This window comes from Apaloderma vittatum, unplaced genomic scaffold (assembly GCF_000703405.1).
Source record: "Apaloderma vittatum isolate BGI_N311 unplaced genomic scaffold, ASM70340v1 scaffold10696, whole genome shotgun sequence".
Classification (NCBI taxonomy): Eukaryota; Metazoa; Chordata; class Aves; order Trogoniformes; family Trogonidae; genus Apaloderma; species Apaloderma vittatum.
This window is the reverse complement of record NW_009723399.1, coordinates 72434-88179: the sequence shown is the minus strand read 5'-3', so window position 1 is coordinate 88179 and position 15746 is coordinate 72434. Positions and strand designations below refer to the sequence as shown.

At 37.0% G+C, this 15746-nt stretch overlaps 1 protein-coding gene across 1 annotated transcript in view; it reads left to right on the top strand.

Moving 5' to 3' along the window:
* Positions 1-15746, top strand: part of LOC104275979 (formin-like) — a gene marked incomplete at its 3' end in the record, with an annotated part of 94828 nt that overhangs the window by 14448 nt on the left and 64634 nt on the right. Inside the window, 1 exon segment of the mRNA XM_009872105.1 lies at positions 11778-11839. Within this exon segment, the coding sequence (XP_009870407.1) occupies positions 11778-11839 (62 nt within the window).

Below are 15746 nucleotides of genomic sequence, written 5' to 3'. Positions count from 1 at the left end.
ATTTTTTTTTCCAATCCATAAGTCTCTGCCTCATTCCCTTTCCCTTCCCGTTTGGGAAGGGAGAGGGGTTAGAGAATATCTGTCGGTGTTCAGGGACCAGTCCTAACTCTCAACAGCTTGTATATAGTCTGACAGTTCTTATTCTAAAAATCTTTGAAGTAAAGACTATAAGTGTACTGAAAATTGAGCTGGAAAAGTTCTGAGTTCTCCATCATGAGGTGTATCTTATATAAAACAGGTAACAGCTGAATTTAAGCAGAAAGACAAGGTGAAGTTAATTAACAAATGATGAGAAATACTGTAGCTATATCCTTTTAGCAATTTGAATAAATATTGCATATAAAAATTGGAACTGAAGATTTTTTTACAAGAACTAAATTTGCCCTATTTACTAGTTTAGTACCAGTCAGTTTGGAAGGATTAAAGGGATGATAGATGTTTACTTTTTCATAACCGTGATGTACTTGGACACACTCTGATCCTTATTCAAAACAAGAGCATGTTCAACACTGTCGAAGAAATATATCAAAAAATACCTATGAGGCTAGTTATGTACTAACTGATAATGCCATTAGCAATGTGTCACTAGGGATATCTTTTGAAGGAAAGGTAGATTTTAATATAAAGCCTCTTTTCTGGGGTTTTGTATCCCAGCAAGAGCAGGACGCAGAGTTCTGGCCATTGTTGGATTTCAAATGAAGCTTAAGGAACTTATTTTTTACAAACTCTTGTGACTTAGCATCTCCTTTTAAGCAAATTTTTAAATTATCAAATTATTATCAAATGTGTGATATCTAACTGAAGCTGAGTAGGAACTTAGTTTCTTTTAAAAGAGGATTTTCTGATAGTGTTTCTCTTTTTTTCTACAATGACTTGTTGCTTCTGCAATTGCTTGCTGAAGTAACTGACATAACTGAATAAGGCATTTATATTCAAAGCATTTACTTTTTTCCTTAATGGGGAAAATGAGAGAAAACAACATCTTTTGGAGAGTCATCTTGTGACAGCTGACATAGTGGGGGTGGGAGGTTGTGGTATTTTAGGTGAGGACTGACAAGTTTCTTTCTGGTGTCATGAAGATGGTGAGCCTGTGTACTTTTTATAAATGCCCTGTTTTTTGGATATAGAGTTTATATAGTCCATAATGTACATAAGGTATTCTGAAATTTCAGTCTGCCTTTTTTGCTAAAAAAGTATTTGCATAAACTTCCTAAAGACATTCTCAAATGATGAAATACCAGCTCCCTAGTGATTAAAACATCCTTTCTGAAGAACAAGAAGTTGTTTCCAAGTCTTAGTGTATTGTAGTGCTTCAGCATCTCTAGCCTGTCTTCTTTATTTCTGTTAGTTAAGAAACTGTCATTATAGTGTGTATGGATGATGGCTCTTTGCTTATTCATTAAGCAGTTTCCTGTTCTCATGCTTTTCAAACAATTACAGTATAGCAGTTTGCTGAGTTAAAACTTTGTAAGAATTAAGATTTTTTCTTTTTCTTTTTTTGATCCTTTTTTGTGGTTGAGTTAGGAATACTAGATATTGTTGGTGAGTATTCAGTGTGATTATTTTACAAAACTTACAAACAAAGCTTATGATTAGGATAAACTCTTGATGCATTATATCACTGAAGATTCAGTTAGTCCTTTATTCTACCATGAAACACCATTTAGATGATGATGCAAGTGGACGTCACATCAGAAGAAATAAATCCAAAGGACTTCGAAGCCCTGTCCTATTCCCTTTGAAGTTTCATAATGAGAGTCCCCTCATATTTGTTACAGCTTCATGAATACTTCTTGGGAAATAAGACAGTGTTCAGAGATTAAAGCAACTTATATTGGAATTTGTTAGAATTTCGCTGCACATACCATCAGTGGTGTTAGAGCAGGAAAGTTATGTAGTCTATACAAGCTGTCATTAAGTGGACTTCTGAAGAGTCTGGTCTGACAGACTTGTCTTTCCCTGACAATTCAATTGCTAGGATTTCCCATTTCCCTCACTCAAGGTGAACCCTGAGTCCTTACAGGACTCTGGTGGTGCTTTGGAGGTCCTAGAAACATGAAGAGTTTAGAGTTGCAGGCCACTCATGTCTTTGACTGCCTGTCTGGAGGCTGGGCAAATGAGCGAGGTATTATGTTTTCTCATCCAGTAAAAATCTCTGTATTTTTCCCCTCCTTTACAATGGAACAAATAAGTAAAAAACATCTTAGAATCAGATGTGGAACAGAAAAAGAAAATCTTACCATTCATCCCTAAAGAGCTGAAATTGTGGGATTCTTTCTGAGGTGAAGGAATTCTGGCCTGGATGACTTTTTGACCACAGTATACAATATCAAACAAATGTGCATTAGGTTTACCTGGCTGAATTTCAGTGGCAGGGGCGGGGGGTGTAGTGGTGGCTTCTGCAAAAAGCTGCTAAAAGTTTACCCTAAATCTGATAGAGCCAGTGCCAGCCAGCTCCAAAGATGGACCCACTGCTGGCCAAGGCTGAGCCTGTCGGTGATGATAGGATAAGAATACCTCTGTGAAAGCATATTTAAGAAATAGGGAGAAAAGAGCTGAGCCACACAACAACTGGCAGAGAGACAGAGGAGTGAGAATATGTGAAGACACCAAGGTCAGTGAAGAAGAGGGGAGAAGAATGTGCTCCAGGCACCAGAACAGAGAGTCCCCTGGGCCCTGGTGAAGACCATGGTGAGGCAGTCTGTCCCCCTGGCAGAGAGACACGGGGTGTTGATGTCCACCTGTAGCCCATGGAGGACCCCACGCTGAGTGGGTGGATGCCTGAGGGGAAGCTGTGACTCCATGGGAAACCTGCGCTGGAGCAGGTTGACTGACAGGACTTTTGTGATGCCATGGGGAGGCTTGCACTGGAGCAGTTTCCCAATGAAGGACTGCACCCTGTGGAGAGGCTTATGTTGGGGCAATTTCTGACAAATTGTCTCTCGTGAGAGGACTCACGTTGGAGAAGGGTGTGTGAAGATTGTCTCCTCTAAGAGGGACCCCACAGTAGCCCAGGGGAAGAGTGAGGAGTTCTCCCCCCAGAGGAAGAAGCAGCGGTGAAAGCAACATCGGATGAACTGACTGCAACCCCCATTCCCTGTTCCCCTGTGCCGCTTGGGGGATGGAGGTGGATAAACTGGGGTTGATGTTAAGCCCAGGAGGAAGGGAAGGGTGAATGACAGGTGTTATTTTTAAGATCTGCTTATATTTCTCATTACTTTTCTCTGATTTGTTTGCTAATAATTTTAATTAATTTCGCTAAATTGAGTCTGTTTTGCCCAGAACACTAGCTGCAGGTGATCTCCCTGTCCTTATCTCAAACCATGGGCCCTTTGGTATATTTTCCCCCCCTGTCTAGCAGACAAGGGAGGGCAACAGAGCAGCTGCATGGGCACCTGGCTGCCAGCCAGGGTCAAACCACTACAAGATGCATGGTCCAGATTTTGAAGGTCTTCTGACTTTGTAACTGTAAAGACTAGTGGTGTAATTGTTTAGGAATTCTGTGTGTTTTGAAGAAGCCAGCACCAACTAAACTCTTCATTCAGTATCCCAAACACCTCAATATCCAGTCTCAACTTTCTCTGTGGAAACCATAGATGCAAATAGGCCCACAGAAGTTATGGGTGCATTGCGTGGAGGCCATATTTATCCTAGAAGCCCGGGCTTAAGTGCTGAAGCTGAACAGCTGGGACAGTAAATACTGATGGACTCATTTATATTGAGGTATTAAGGACCTAATAATACTGGACTATTTCAGATACTTGGCTGTTAAGGGCAGATTGTAAGTTTTGGTTTCCAACAACTTTTTGGATTCCAGGTACTTTTGTTTCTAAGTTGCTGTTCCAGAGAACATAAACAAAACCTTCTGTTGTTGTACCTGTACACCTCTGAAGTTCTTTAGTGTATTTGTATTCTCTCTGCTCCAGCAGATACAGTATATAAATGGTTGGGGGCATTTGTCCACTATCTCACAATATGTGATATTCAGGGTTTTTTTTCTACACAGCTGATGTCTGTTAATATATAATGAATTCTATTTCTGCCTCTTCAGAGCATTTTAAACTCTTTATTCACCTCTTATCAGTCCTAATTGTTCACCCATTTTTAATTTTAGCTTTTCCATTGTGCTTCCACAATAATTCTCTTATCAGTTTACATACTGTCTGTTGCAATTACAGGATACAGAGTTGTTTCCTCCATGCAGTGGATATTTAGTTAAAACACAATCTCATTTTCTTCTTAAAACCCATTACTTTGTTGTAGATGTTAATTCCATGTTTTAGCTGGAACATCTCAAATACTGTAGCACCTTATGGTAAAGAAAACATTTTTAAAACATCCTTGCTTTTAGATAAAGATTTCTTTTCCTAATATGCTGATATAATTTTAGTCAATGTGATCTTTATATGATTCATATTGTCAACATACTTTAAAATCTTGAAGCATACTGATACCAGATACGGAAATTAGCTAAAGAAGAATATTATCAGAATTGCACTGGTTCTGTCTTTGCCATGTTCAGTGCAAAAATACTTGTTTAAAATCAAATAAAATACCACTTATAATTAATTTTTCCTTCAGTTGTTTTTATGCAGAACCAAATATAGTATGACTCAAAATAAAGTTCTGATGCTTTCTAGTGTTGACTGTATCTACGGATGGCAGGCCAGGATCATGACATTAGTCTAGTTGATCATTCCTTATTTTTGTTTGTTTGTTTTTTCCCCAGGCACCTTCTAAAAACATACAGTGGAAAATACATATACAGAGGATATGTTACTATCAAAATTTAACAAGCTAATCATTAAGAAAAAGACAAAAAACTGTATTAAAAGAAAAATCTAGGTGAAAAATAAGGAAATAACAAGTTCACACCCAAAATAAAAGAACAATGTATCTGTATGCATAAATTGGTGAATTATAGCTTGACTTCAGGGGGTAAAAAAAAAAAAGGCAAAAAAAAAAAAGGCTATTAATGGAGTACAAAACTGCCACCCAGTGGAAGAGGCTGATTTTGCATTTTCTCAATCTCATTATTTAAGAAATCAGAGATTTATTCATGTCACTGTAATGTATATTTAGTCATTATGGAAATTATTCTTCTTTTAATCACAATTATGTTTACCTGTAGTAGAGAATAATGTTTCAAACAAACAATACAAAAGAAGGACAGTTATGGTTTTATAAGAGGTAACGTTTAATGTACAGTGTGTATATATATATGCATATATGGAGCTAGGTTTTAAAAAGCTCCATTTCTGTCTTGTGCTGGGGAGCCCAGTAGTGGACCCAGCACTCCAGGTGTCTCTCACCAGTGCTGAGTGGAGAGGAAGGATCATCTCTCTTGACCTGCTGGCAATGCTTCTAGCTCAGCCCAGGACACTGTCATCCTTCTTTGCTGCCAGGACACGTTGCTGGCTCCTCCAGATCCTTTTCTGTAAAGCTACTTTCCAACCAGTTAGACCCTCAGCATGTACTGGTGCCTGGGACTGTACGTCCCTAGGTGCAGCACTTAACTCAGTCAGTTGAGCGTGGCGCTAACAGCGCTAAGGTCTCGGGTTCGATTCCCGTTTGGTCCCCATGTGTTGCCTGATCTAGTCAAGAGGTGGTGTCCCTGGCGGCAGGGAGGCTGGATTAAAATGATCTCTAAGGTCCCTTCCAGCTTAGGCCATTCTATGATTCTATCATCTTGAACTTCAGGAGGTTTCTGTCAGCCCATTTCTCCAGCCTGTTGAGGTCCTTCTGAACGGCAACAAGACCGTCCAGCTTATGAGCCACTCCTCCTAGTTTTGTATTGCCAGCAAACTTGCTGAGGATGCAAACACTGCAGTTCTACACTCTGCAAACATTCAAAAATGAAATGGAAAAGTGAGACTAGGGAAGGGGAAGCTTGCAGCTGTATAAAAGTGATGAAGATAAAAGTAAGAGTAGCGAAGATAAGACCTGAATGCAAATTTAACATTCTCTCATCAGAATGCATTTTTTTTCCGTGAGAATAAAAAAAGATTTTAAAAAGATAAAAAAACACGAAGACTGAGAGACTATGCAATAAAATGGCAAAGGAAATCCAAAATATAGGACTATTAAGGTGTACACTTGTGGAAAATAACCCCACATATATATATACAGAATAATGAACTCTGATCTGATCATTGCTCTTTAAAAACAAGACCTTAATGCTTAAATATATTTTGGGAAATGTCCACTCAGTGCTTGGTAGTGATCAAAAGGTATTGGTGGTAGCAAGTAGTAGGAAAGATATAGAAGATAAAATCTTCTAGAACATCATAATGCCCTTGTATAAATGTCCACTATTTGAATGTCAGGGAAGACAGTTTTGCCAGCTCAGAGGGGGTACAGTAGAACTATAAAAGGTTCAAGGAAAGATGGCAACTTTGGTCAGCCATATGGAATGTGTTCCTTTTGAGGAAAGCCTATCTAAACTAATGCTCTTTTAGCTGGAGAAGAATCAGTCAAGGGGCCATATGATAAAGATTTCTAAAAATCATGAGAAACAGCTAATGGGTAAATGGTGAACAGTTGTTCACTGTTTCTTCCAGCGCAGGGACTGGAGGCATCAAATGAACCTAACAGGTACAGAGCCAAAATAAACAAAAGGGTCTACCTAATGTGCAGTTAATTCTTTGCTGCAGGACATTGTCTGCTTGCAGGAGTTTTATAATTAGGAATGCACATTCATGGAAGAGGAAATCCCCTTTTATACTATTAAATATGCAAACATCTCACCTGGTTTAAAAAATCTCAGAATTGCAAATCATGTTGCTGGAAGAGTGTCCTGGAAGAGTGCTACACTTTTGCTGCTTTTTGATTTATATTTTTTTTTAAATGTCATCTGCTTTTTTTGACTAGTGAGACAGGATACTAGGCAAAGCAGGCTTTTGGCTTGTCTCAGTAGAGATATAATTTTATTCACTATGAAAAATTTTTATTTCAGTAATACCACTCTGCACTGTGGCAGTTTTCAGTTTACCTCTTCAGGAGCCTGTAGAAATAGGAAAAAGATTAAACTTTCCATTGTGCTGTTAAACCTCTGTAAATTAGGAATATGCAACATGGGTAATCACAGAGTAAGGTGGTTCTGCTTAATTCACTGTACTTTGGAGTATCTTCTGGAATCCAAATCAACTTCTGGTAAGAACTTCAGCAACTTTTTCTAGCATTCTTCTGCTTTAATGATCTATGTTGAGCTTCTCTTCCCAAGCTAGGCATTTTCTTTTACTTAAGTAGCTGTCTTTTCCCCCTATTATGCCTTAGTGCAGCTTTTCCGTAAAATCTGATTGACTGGATAACTCTCAGGTACCAGGAGGTACATTTATTTTTTTTATATGTGATTACTGACTGATTTGTTTTTCCAACAACATAGAAAAGAGAAATGTTGCACTATGATGTCACTGTATATCTTCAGTTTTCACTAAGACATCTACCAGTTTCCCGTGTACTTTGCCAACTTTCATGTTACTTGAAGTATTTTAGTGACACATTTTTCATGAACCTGGTATTTAAAAATACATTTTTAACTACCAGCAGATGTAACTAATATTTCTATTTAAGACTTTATAATGTATATTTGCTGCAGTGGGTTATAATTATTGACAGAAGTTCAAGTTGACATTAAGTTTCATAAATAATGAGTATGCCTAAATGGGCAACAAATTCCATCATTTGTTAAATTTATCTCGGGATGGAGTCCTCTCAAAACAAAAGAAAAAGCAGTAAATTAGAAGCAGTAAATTAAATTTAAAAGTTAGAGCTGGTTGGTGCTGAACCTATGAGATTGTTTACTTTTTTGCATGTTTGCATTATGTAAAGGGGTAACATTTTAAATTGTTTTCTCAGTAATGTCATCCTAATTTGCTTGTGGTCATTTTTCCAGGACATAACTAGCTGCCGTCTGATTTGTATCTGATTTATTTGTTTCAAAAGCCCTTCAGAGTGATATCTGTATTAGGGATACCTGACTTGTTTATGCCCTACAGCCATTGTCTTCCCGGCAGGCTGTTTGGAGACCAGGCAAGAACAACAGGAAGTCTGTACAGTCAGCCACCTGATACCTAGCATAATGAAAGACTTTAAAACCTCAGAAAATACAACCCTGATGACATTACACAAACCAGGTGATGTGCTGGCATGAGATACAGTAAAGTGTCATTTAGGGACACAAGATCAGCTTGGATCCATAATAAAGAGGAAGCCAGGCTCTTTTCAGCAGTGCCCAGTGACAGGACCAGTGTGGGTCCAGCTAAACACCAGAAAACTTTTCCCCACTGTGAGGGTGACTGCACGCTAGCACAGGTTACCCAGAGAGGATGAGGAGAATGGAGATGTATGGAAGCATTCTGGCCATGGCCCTGGACAACCAGATGTAGGGGTGAGGTTGGACCAGATGATCCCTCCAGAGATCCCTTCCAACTTCAGCTGTTCTGTGGTTCTGTGATTAGAAGCTTCAGTTCCATGTGGGTCTTGAAGGTCCTTAAGGTATTGTGGCCAGGACATGGGAGGGAGTTCAGTTGCAACCTTGTATCTCAGCTGGCTTTAAGAACTATCCGCAGATGTTCATGTGGCTTAACTTAGAAGGCTGGATGAATTACAATGATTATGTGAGAATCAGGCTGCCTACACACAGAGCCGTATCAGATTTCTTAAACTCTGGCATAGTTACTTTGTAACAGAGACAAATGAGTCAGTGATAATTTACAGTATTTCTGGATTGTTTATGTAGTCGAGGTGAAGCTGTTCTGTGAGTTAACTGGAATTTAAAAGCTCAGTAGTTTATAAAGCCTGAGCTATATTTTGTTTGCAATACTGCTTCCTGCATTTACATGTCATTATTGTTTACTTTGCTGTTGTGATGTTAGCATTTTAAGCAGCATCCCAACACCACTGCACGATTAAACTTCGTTGTTCTGTTGCCAGTGTGTTCAGAAAGTGATTTTTGGAATTATATGAATGTGACTGTTCTTTCTAGTCAAATTCTTCAGTGTTTTAATAATTCAGATTGCCATCTCTGTGTACAGGATATTTTCTTGTGATGTTAACCACCCATGTAGAGTTTTACCAAATTAAAGTGACCTCACAAAAAAGTGTGAGAGGAATGGACGTGAGTTATGTTATGTTACATCACAATTACAATTTTTATAATATATTTTTCATTGTGATATCTTACAAAAATAGTTTTTTGCTTGAAAAGAATTTAAAAGGTACTTTGCTGGATGTCAGCTTCTATCCAATAAGTTGTTTCTCCTAGTTAAAAAAGAAATATAATAGTAGAAAGAAGCAAAAGAAGCTTACACTGTGGAACGTCAGTTTAATGCATAATAGCCAATTATTAAGTATTTTACAGTGTATCAATTTATGACACTTGGTTTTATGCAGTAGTAATGTTTTAAGAAGCGAACTAGGTTTATTAATTTTTATAATCTAATACTCTCTAAGCATATTTTTGAGGAATAAATGAATCGTACAAGTGCTATCTTACCTCTGCTTTAGAACAGAGATTAAACAGATCATCCTCTAGAATTATTTCAGAGCTTTCAGCTAAGAGAAGTAATGAAAAACACATGCCAAGTTAAATAACTTAAAATGATTGTAACTTGGAAAACGTATGTTACAAAAGACATAAATTTAATTTTTAAAAAATTCATTAGCTTTTTATGTTGTGTTAAGTTTCATCCATGGGGGTTCTTCCGTCATTCTCGGACTGCACAAACATTTGTGCCAAGATAAGAAAATAAGCAACAGAGCGCTGGGAATGGGCAGACATGGTGAAAAATCTGCTTTTGGTGCTAGTGCGGGTCTATGCCAGCATATGCGAACTATGATGACTCTTACCCAAATCCTAAGGAGTGTTAAGCATTAGGCAATCCCACGTAGAAAGCAGATCTTTTGTTAAGATAGATCTGTAGATCCGTATCCTTCCGCTAGTTAGCCAAACTAAGAGCGAATTGTTAGCAGTGTTTTCAAAACCTGTTGTTTCCTTCAATTATCATGTGACCTTAAAGAGCTAAACTTCAGGGTGTTTGTAAGGTTCATGCCCTGCTGCACACTGAGCGAGGGCTTAACCGGCTGAGGTGCCAGAAGGGTCACAACATTTTTTCTGGGGACCTGAGGCAGCTGTTTTGTTAAGTCCTGTTTAGGTGAAGGGATAAGCAGAGCCTGTGTCCAGGGGGAATATCAACCAGTCAAAGGAACTAACAGAAGAAAATCTAGTAGTTCCTAGACCGAACTGGTTGTGATTCCAGCAGACCAGTCAAGTAATTTTCCCCTGCTGTTAAGCTTTAAGTAGAGGCTCATTAGAGAGGAAGGAGCAGTTTAGAAAAATACTATTACTAGTTGGAATCACCCAAGTTTTTGTCTTGTAAATTATAAATCCTTTTTTCTTCTGATTTTCTATATTGATTCAGCTGCTTTTGCAAATTGCTTCACCTGTGTCTAAAACAAGTAGCAAAAATAGCTTCACATTAAAACATTCAACATCGTACAGATTTGAGGGTGATAACTCATTTTTCCTCCATGTGCTCTCAAGAGGAAAAAAAAAAGAAAAAGCACCTAAATACTGGACTATTTTACTGGCCTGGTGCTTTGGTCCATATTTTGGTGTTCTAATGCTGTTTTATTGGTTCTACTGCTGTAGGCACTGTACAAACTCCTTTGTGTTAGAGAACACTGAAAATAAATTTTAAAGTCTTTGGATTATTTTCAATTCTTGTTTAAATTAGGATTTTATTCCTTTTTTTTTGGTCGAGGAAGCAGAAGCCAACCTAGGGAACTGGAAATACACTTTTGGGTGAGTTTTGATTTGGAAGCTGATAGGAGGGAGCTTTGATGGTCTAAGAATGAACTCGAGTTTCTTGTTTCAGAGGGCTATAGCTTCTTTGCCAATATCTTACAGAAGACAGACTCCTCTTAAATCATTACATAGCTGTAATGAAAGAGCTTCTCTTTCTTCATCAGGCTAAATGTTGCCATGGTATGGATTGAGGGAAACGATAGTATGATACTCAGGTTCTAGAGGTCCCTTTGGTAAATCTACATCTTAGCATTACAGCTGTCACTAAACCTGTATAATCAAAGCTCAGCCTCCTCATTTTTTGCATTCCTGATTTAAATTTCTCTGGCTTTAAGTTTTATGCTTTCAGTTTTGTTATAGCTTTGGATTTTGTTCTATTTAGTACCCCGTGAAAGTACTTAAACCCTGTAATTAATTTTCATCTGATGGAATTAAGATTTGTATCTCTTGCTGTTGGATACTTCTCCCGATCTAAATTTGTATTTTTGATTGCTTGTTTTATCCGATTTGCCTACGTATAGTGATTGTATGCCTGTATGCCTACAGTTCAGTTTAAATAATTGTGTTTAATGCATGTTTTCTTTAGAATTCGTGTGTGTGTGTGTGTGCCTGCATGTACATGTATGCCATAATATCCTGTCAGCTCTACATTTATCTGCAAAGCTAAGCAGTTTCCTCTTGTTATTTCAGTCTGCTATATCTTTCCCCCATTACCCTTCTCATCATGGAAGACCTCTTTCCTTTATCCTTTACTCTCAGAAGCACCATGGAAAATCTGGTCCTGTGGTCTTAGAAAATAATGTTAATTACTGAGTTTAGTTTTTCTTTTCCATTACTGTTGTAACAGGTCTTTTGTTTGAGAACCTATATCTGCATTCTGGACCCAGTGGTGTTGTATGAAATATACTCTGCTGAAGAGGGCATATCTTTTTCTTCCTCTAATGGAATGTACTTTTTTTGACTTTTACAGAGTACCAAGCTGCCATTTTGCATTTAAAGAGGGAACACAAAGAAGAAATAGAAACATTAAAGGTATACTTTCGTAGTGATTTTTTTTTTTCTTTCCCTGACTCTACTATATTTTAAAGAATTAAGTAGTGCAAACATATACTTTCCATCGAATGTTAAGAATTTACTTGTTTCTTTCTAAAATTTTTATTCAGTTGGCTGCCAGTTCAGGTAAAATCCATCCAGGTAAAATCCATACGTGCACTGATATATGAAGGCAAAAAGTGGTTTTATATGTTTCCCTTTTGTAGTTTTGCTTTTTGTTGCATTCTTAAATTCTTCCATCTTGCTCAGCAGTGCAATCTTTTTACCTTTATTTACTACATTAAGAAACTGGCAGTGATTCTCAGTGAAATATATGTCTGTAGAAGCAGTTTTCTTTAATTTTAGACTGAAAAATGAGCACGGTAATTCCATTTGTGAGACTCTCTGTTGAACATTCTTGATCAATGGCTGGTTTTGTAAGTGTAAACTTGATAACTGTCAAATGGTCAAAATAACAAACTTTCATATCAGAGCTCACTTTCCTTTGACGTGATTGACTCTGCTAAGCAAAGTCAAATAGTACAAGGAAGTGTTTTTACCATAAAAGCACGAACTTAAATGGCAGTTTAACTTAAAAATGAGTTTGTTGAACAGTCCTAGTTTTAATAAAAATTAACAACATCTTCCTTTTCTCAACAGTTGTGTAATATTCTTAAGCATAACTGCACTGAGTTCTAATACAGGTCCATGTGCTAATATACAAGTCATCAAGTACAAAACATTGCATGTTTTCTTTGTCGTCATTAAGGCAATTAGAATGGAAACAAATTTACTAACACAAGGAGTCTGATAATCCAGTATATTGATACGTTGTCATTAGGAAGATCACAGCAGTCATCACACTAGTAACAAATACAGTATTTTTATTACACAGAGTATTTATGTCTTTGTTTTGCACAAAAGCCAGGACAGAATATGATGAAGTTGTGAAAGCTCAGTGAGATGTTTGAGTAGAGAGTTGGTAGAGCTTGTGGACAGGACAGGCAAAGAGTCTCTGGTGTGTGCAGCATCTCTTAAAATTCAGCACAGGGAGGTGCAACCTGGCACTAAAGTAAATACAACAGTAATGTAAGATAAATATTATTACTAATAACTCCCACACAGGATGGATATGAGGGAGATTTATACATTACGGGAGATTTATTTGTGTATGGTTTTATCTTATGCTGTGTAATTCCAAAGGCAAACTAGAAAAGGTGATAGTAATATTTTGTAGGCCTTTTAGGTAATGACGATATAAGTGTAAGGTCTGCATCATGATGATAAGATAAACAATTGATTCAGAAAAATACTTGTATTAAGTGTGTGCAAGATGTAATTCAAACAAGATTTTTGGATTTTTCAGTCTGGAGCTACTCATAAGTTACTGGAGACCTTGCACAGAGTTTGTATGTTTGCAGCACTGATGATTCCCAAGACATAAAGTGACTTTTCATTTCACAATATGAAAGGACATAAAAACTTCCCATACTAAAGGCCAGTTTCATTATCTGGTTTCCAGCAGTGACCAGCAGTGGGTGCTTAGAAAACATGTATAAGAAATAGAGTGTAAGGATTAAGCTTCCTTCCTCTGTGGTGCTTTTTGTTTTGATTTGGGGTTTTTTTGGCAAATCTGATTGTCTTCATTTTCTGTTCCTTGTTGCTTCTACCACCACTGCCTCCATGCCGCTTCCTTACCAGTGCACTGGTTTTGGACTTCAGCCTGGCCTGGTGTAAGGAGTCATATTCATAAAAGATGTGTAGTGGTTCATTTACTGAGAAATGTTGCCCTACTATAACAGCAATTAATGGTTTAAGGGTTTTCTGAAACAGTCTGCACAGAGGTTACAGTATGGAGTACTGATGAATAAATTATATTGTTGCATGCTTTCATGACTTCTGAATGCTATGCTATCTGGGTGGTGTTCCTGTTCTTTTTCTGTATGTCCTTGACAATGAATTCCTTGGACTAGAATGTGACCTGTTACAAATGCATCCTTTTTCTTTGTACAGTTGTTTTGGAATTCTATTTCTCTGCAACATGTAGAAGGTCATGTGAAAATTTCTGTATATTGCCAGACTAATAATCTGAAAAATATTTAGGCTGACAATACTGAATTCCTGTATTCTTAATATGTCCTGTGTCCAAAGAAGTTATTCATTTTGTGAAGACAATGTCAAATCTTACTACAGCACGTTATTTTTTTATAGTGGGTGAAATCTTGAGAGTTGGATGATGCTACATAGTCCTTTATTATTTTGTGTTTAATTTCAAAGGATTTTTTTCCTGGGTTTTGTGATTAATTTAAAATTACTGCTTTTCCCTGAAATTGCTTCAGTATGTAATATTTAAGTATAATAGCAAAGGTACGTGACTTTTGTTCATTCTTTATGTTACCAGCATTTGCACTGATAAAAAGGGAATGCATTAGGGAAGGCCATACAATGTCTATATACTTTCTTGTGCCTTTTCATTATTTGAAAGAAGGGAAAGATCTATTTGAAGATTAAAAAAATATGAATTACTACATACTGCTGTACATATGGATCTTTAAATTATAAAATTTCATATGGTAATGTATAGGGGACTAAAACTATCATGATGTAATGTGGTAGCTTGTTGCATTTTCTTCTTTAAGGGTATATCAGAAAGATACAGTGGTAGATATCCCAAGTATTGAGAACACTTGGATAAAATGTGATTTTGTACTGTGTACTGAAGGCACCTACAGACAGATGTTTCTCTGAACCATCTCTTTTGCAAACTGATCCAAATCCTGTATCTTGTATTTATGAAGAAGTTTGATCATGGTACCTTCTCTTTATAAGATTAGGAATGAGGTACTTTTTCTTTGTTAATTCTAAAACACCTAGAAAAATCTTAAGGAGACTTGGAAGGTATGTGTAGGGGGAAATTCTTAAAAAATTATTAAACTGTTCTCTGGAGGTGAAAACAGGGAAAGTTATCCAGAATCTATCCCTTTAAACCTGCATATATCAACTTCTGAGAGATCTGTTTACTCTTTAGCAATGGAAAGAGTCCTGTACTTCTGTACTGTTTATTTTGAAAGTTATTTTTTTCCTTGACTATGTGAATGAAATTCCTAATGGATTTTTATTCTTTAAGATTTGTTATATCTGTTTTAATTTCCTATAAACTTGAAGTGGAATACAACTAGAGCTTTACTCATACCACCAGTTTGAAAGGCATGGTACTGGTTCTGTAGGCAGTTGAAGTTGAAGCAAATGTAGCAGTCTTGAAGGATGTAAAACAATCACTGGGTAGGGAGGGTGAATGATGGTATTGTTTATTTTATGTTGCCATCTTTATCTTACCACAGTAACTTGATGCTTTTTTTTTTTTTATATCACTTGAAATCAATTCACCTTCATAAAAGTAGTGTTTTATATTTTTAAGACATTAAATGATTTCTGTTCTCTACTGTTGACTTTTTTACTTTTCCTGCTCCTGCCTCTAGATGTCAGCTAAGTCTTTAAGAAGTTTCCAAAGCATGTCACAGCTTCTCTAGATGTGTACAATTTTCATACTTCCTCCTAAATGGTGACACTGTATGTGTGGTGGTAACGTTCTGCTCACTATTTTTGGATCTGGCACCGTCTTGGTTTTAGGTCAGAAATTAGCTTGCACATTATGGAATTAAAATTGAAATTGCTTGGTAGATAAGTAGTAACTGTCATCACTTTTATAGTATCTTCTGTATGGAACCAACTAAATAGATGACAACGAAATATTATAAATAGACTACTGACTTCTGAAAGGAACAAATTAACTTGAAGGCAATATTCTGGTTGCACTACCTAGTAGTTAAAGCAACACATAGCTGCATAAAGGTGCATCATACTTTTTTTTCCTGTAAGTTCATTTGAAAAATGAGTTTAAAAGTTC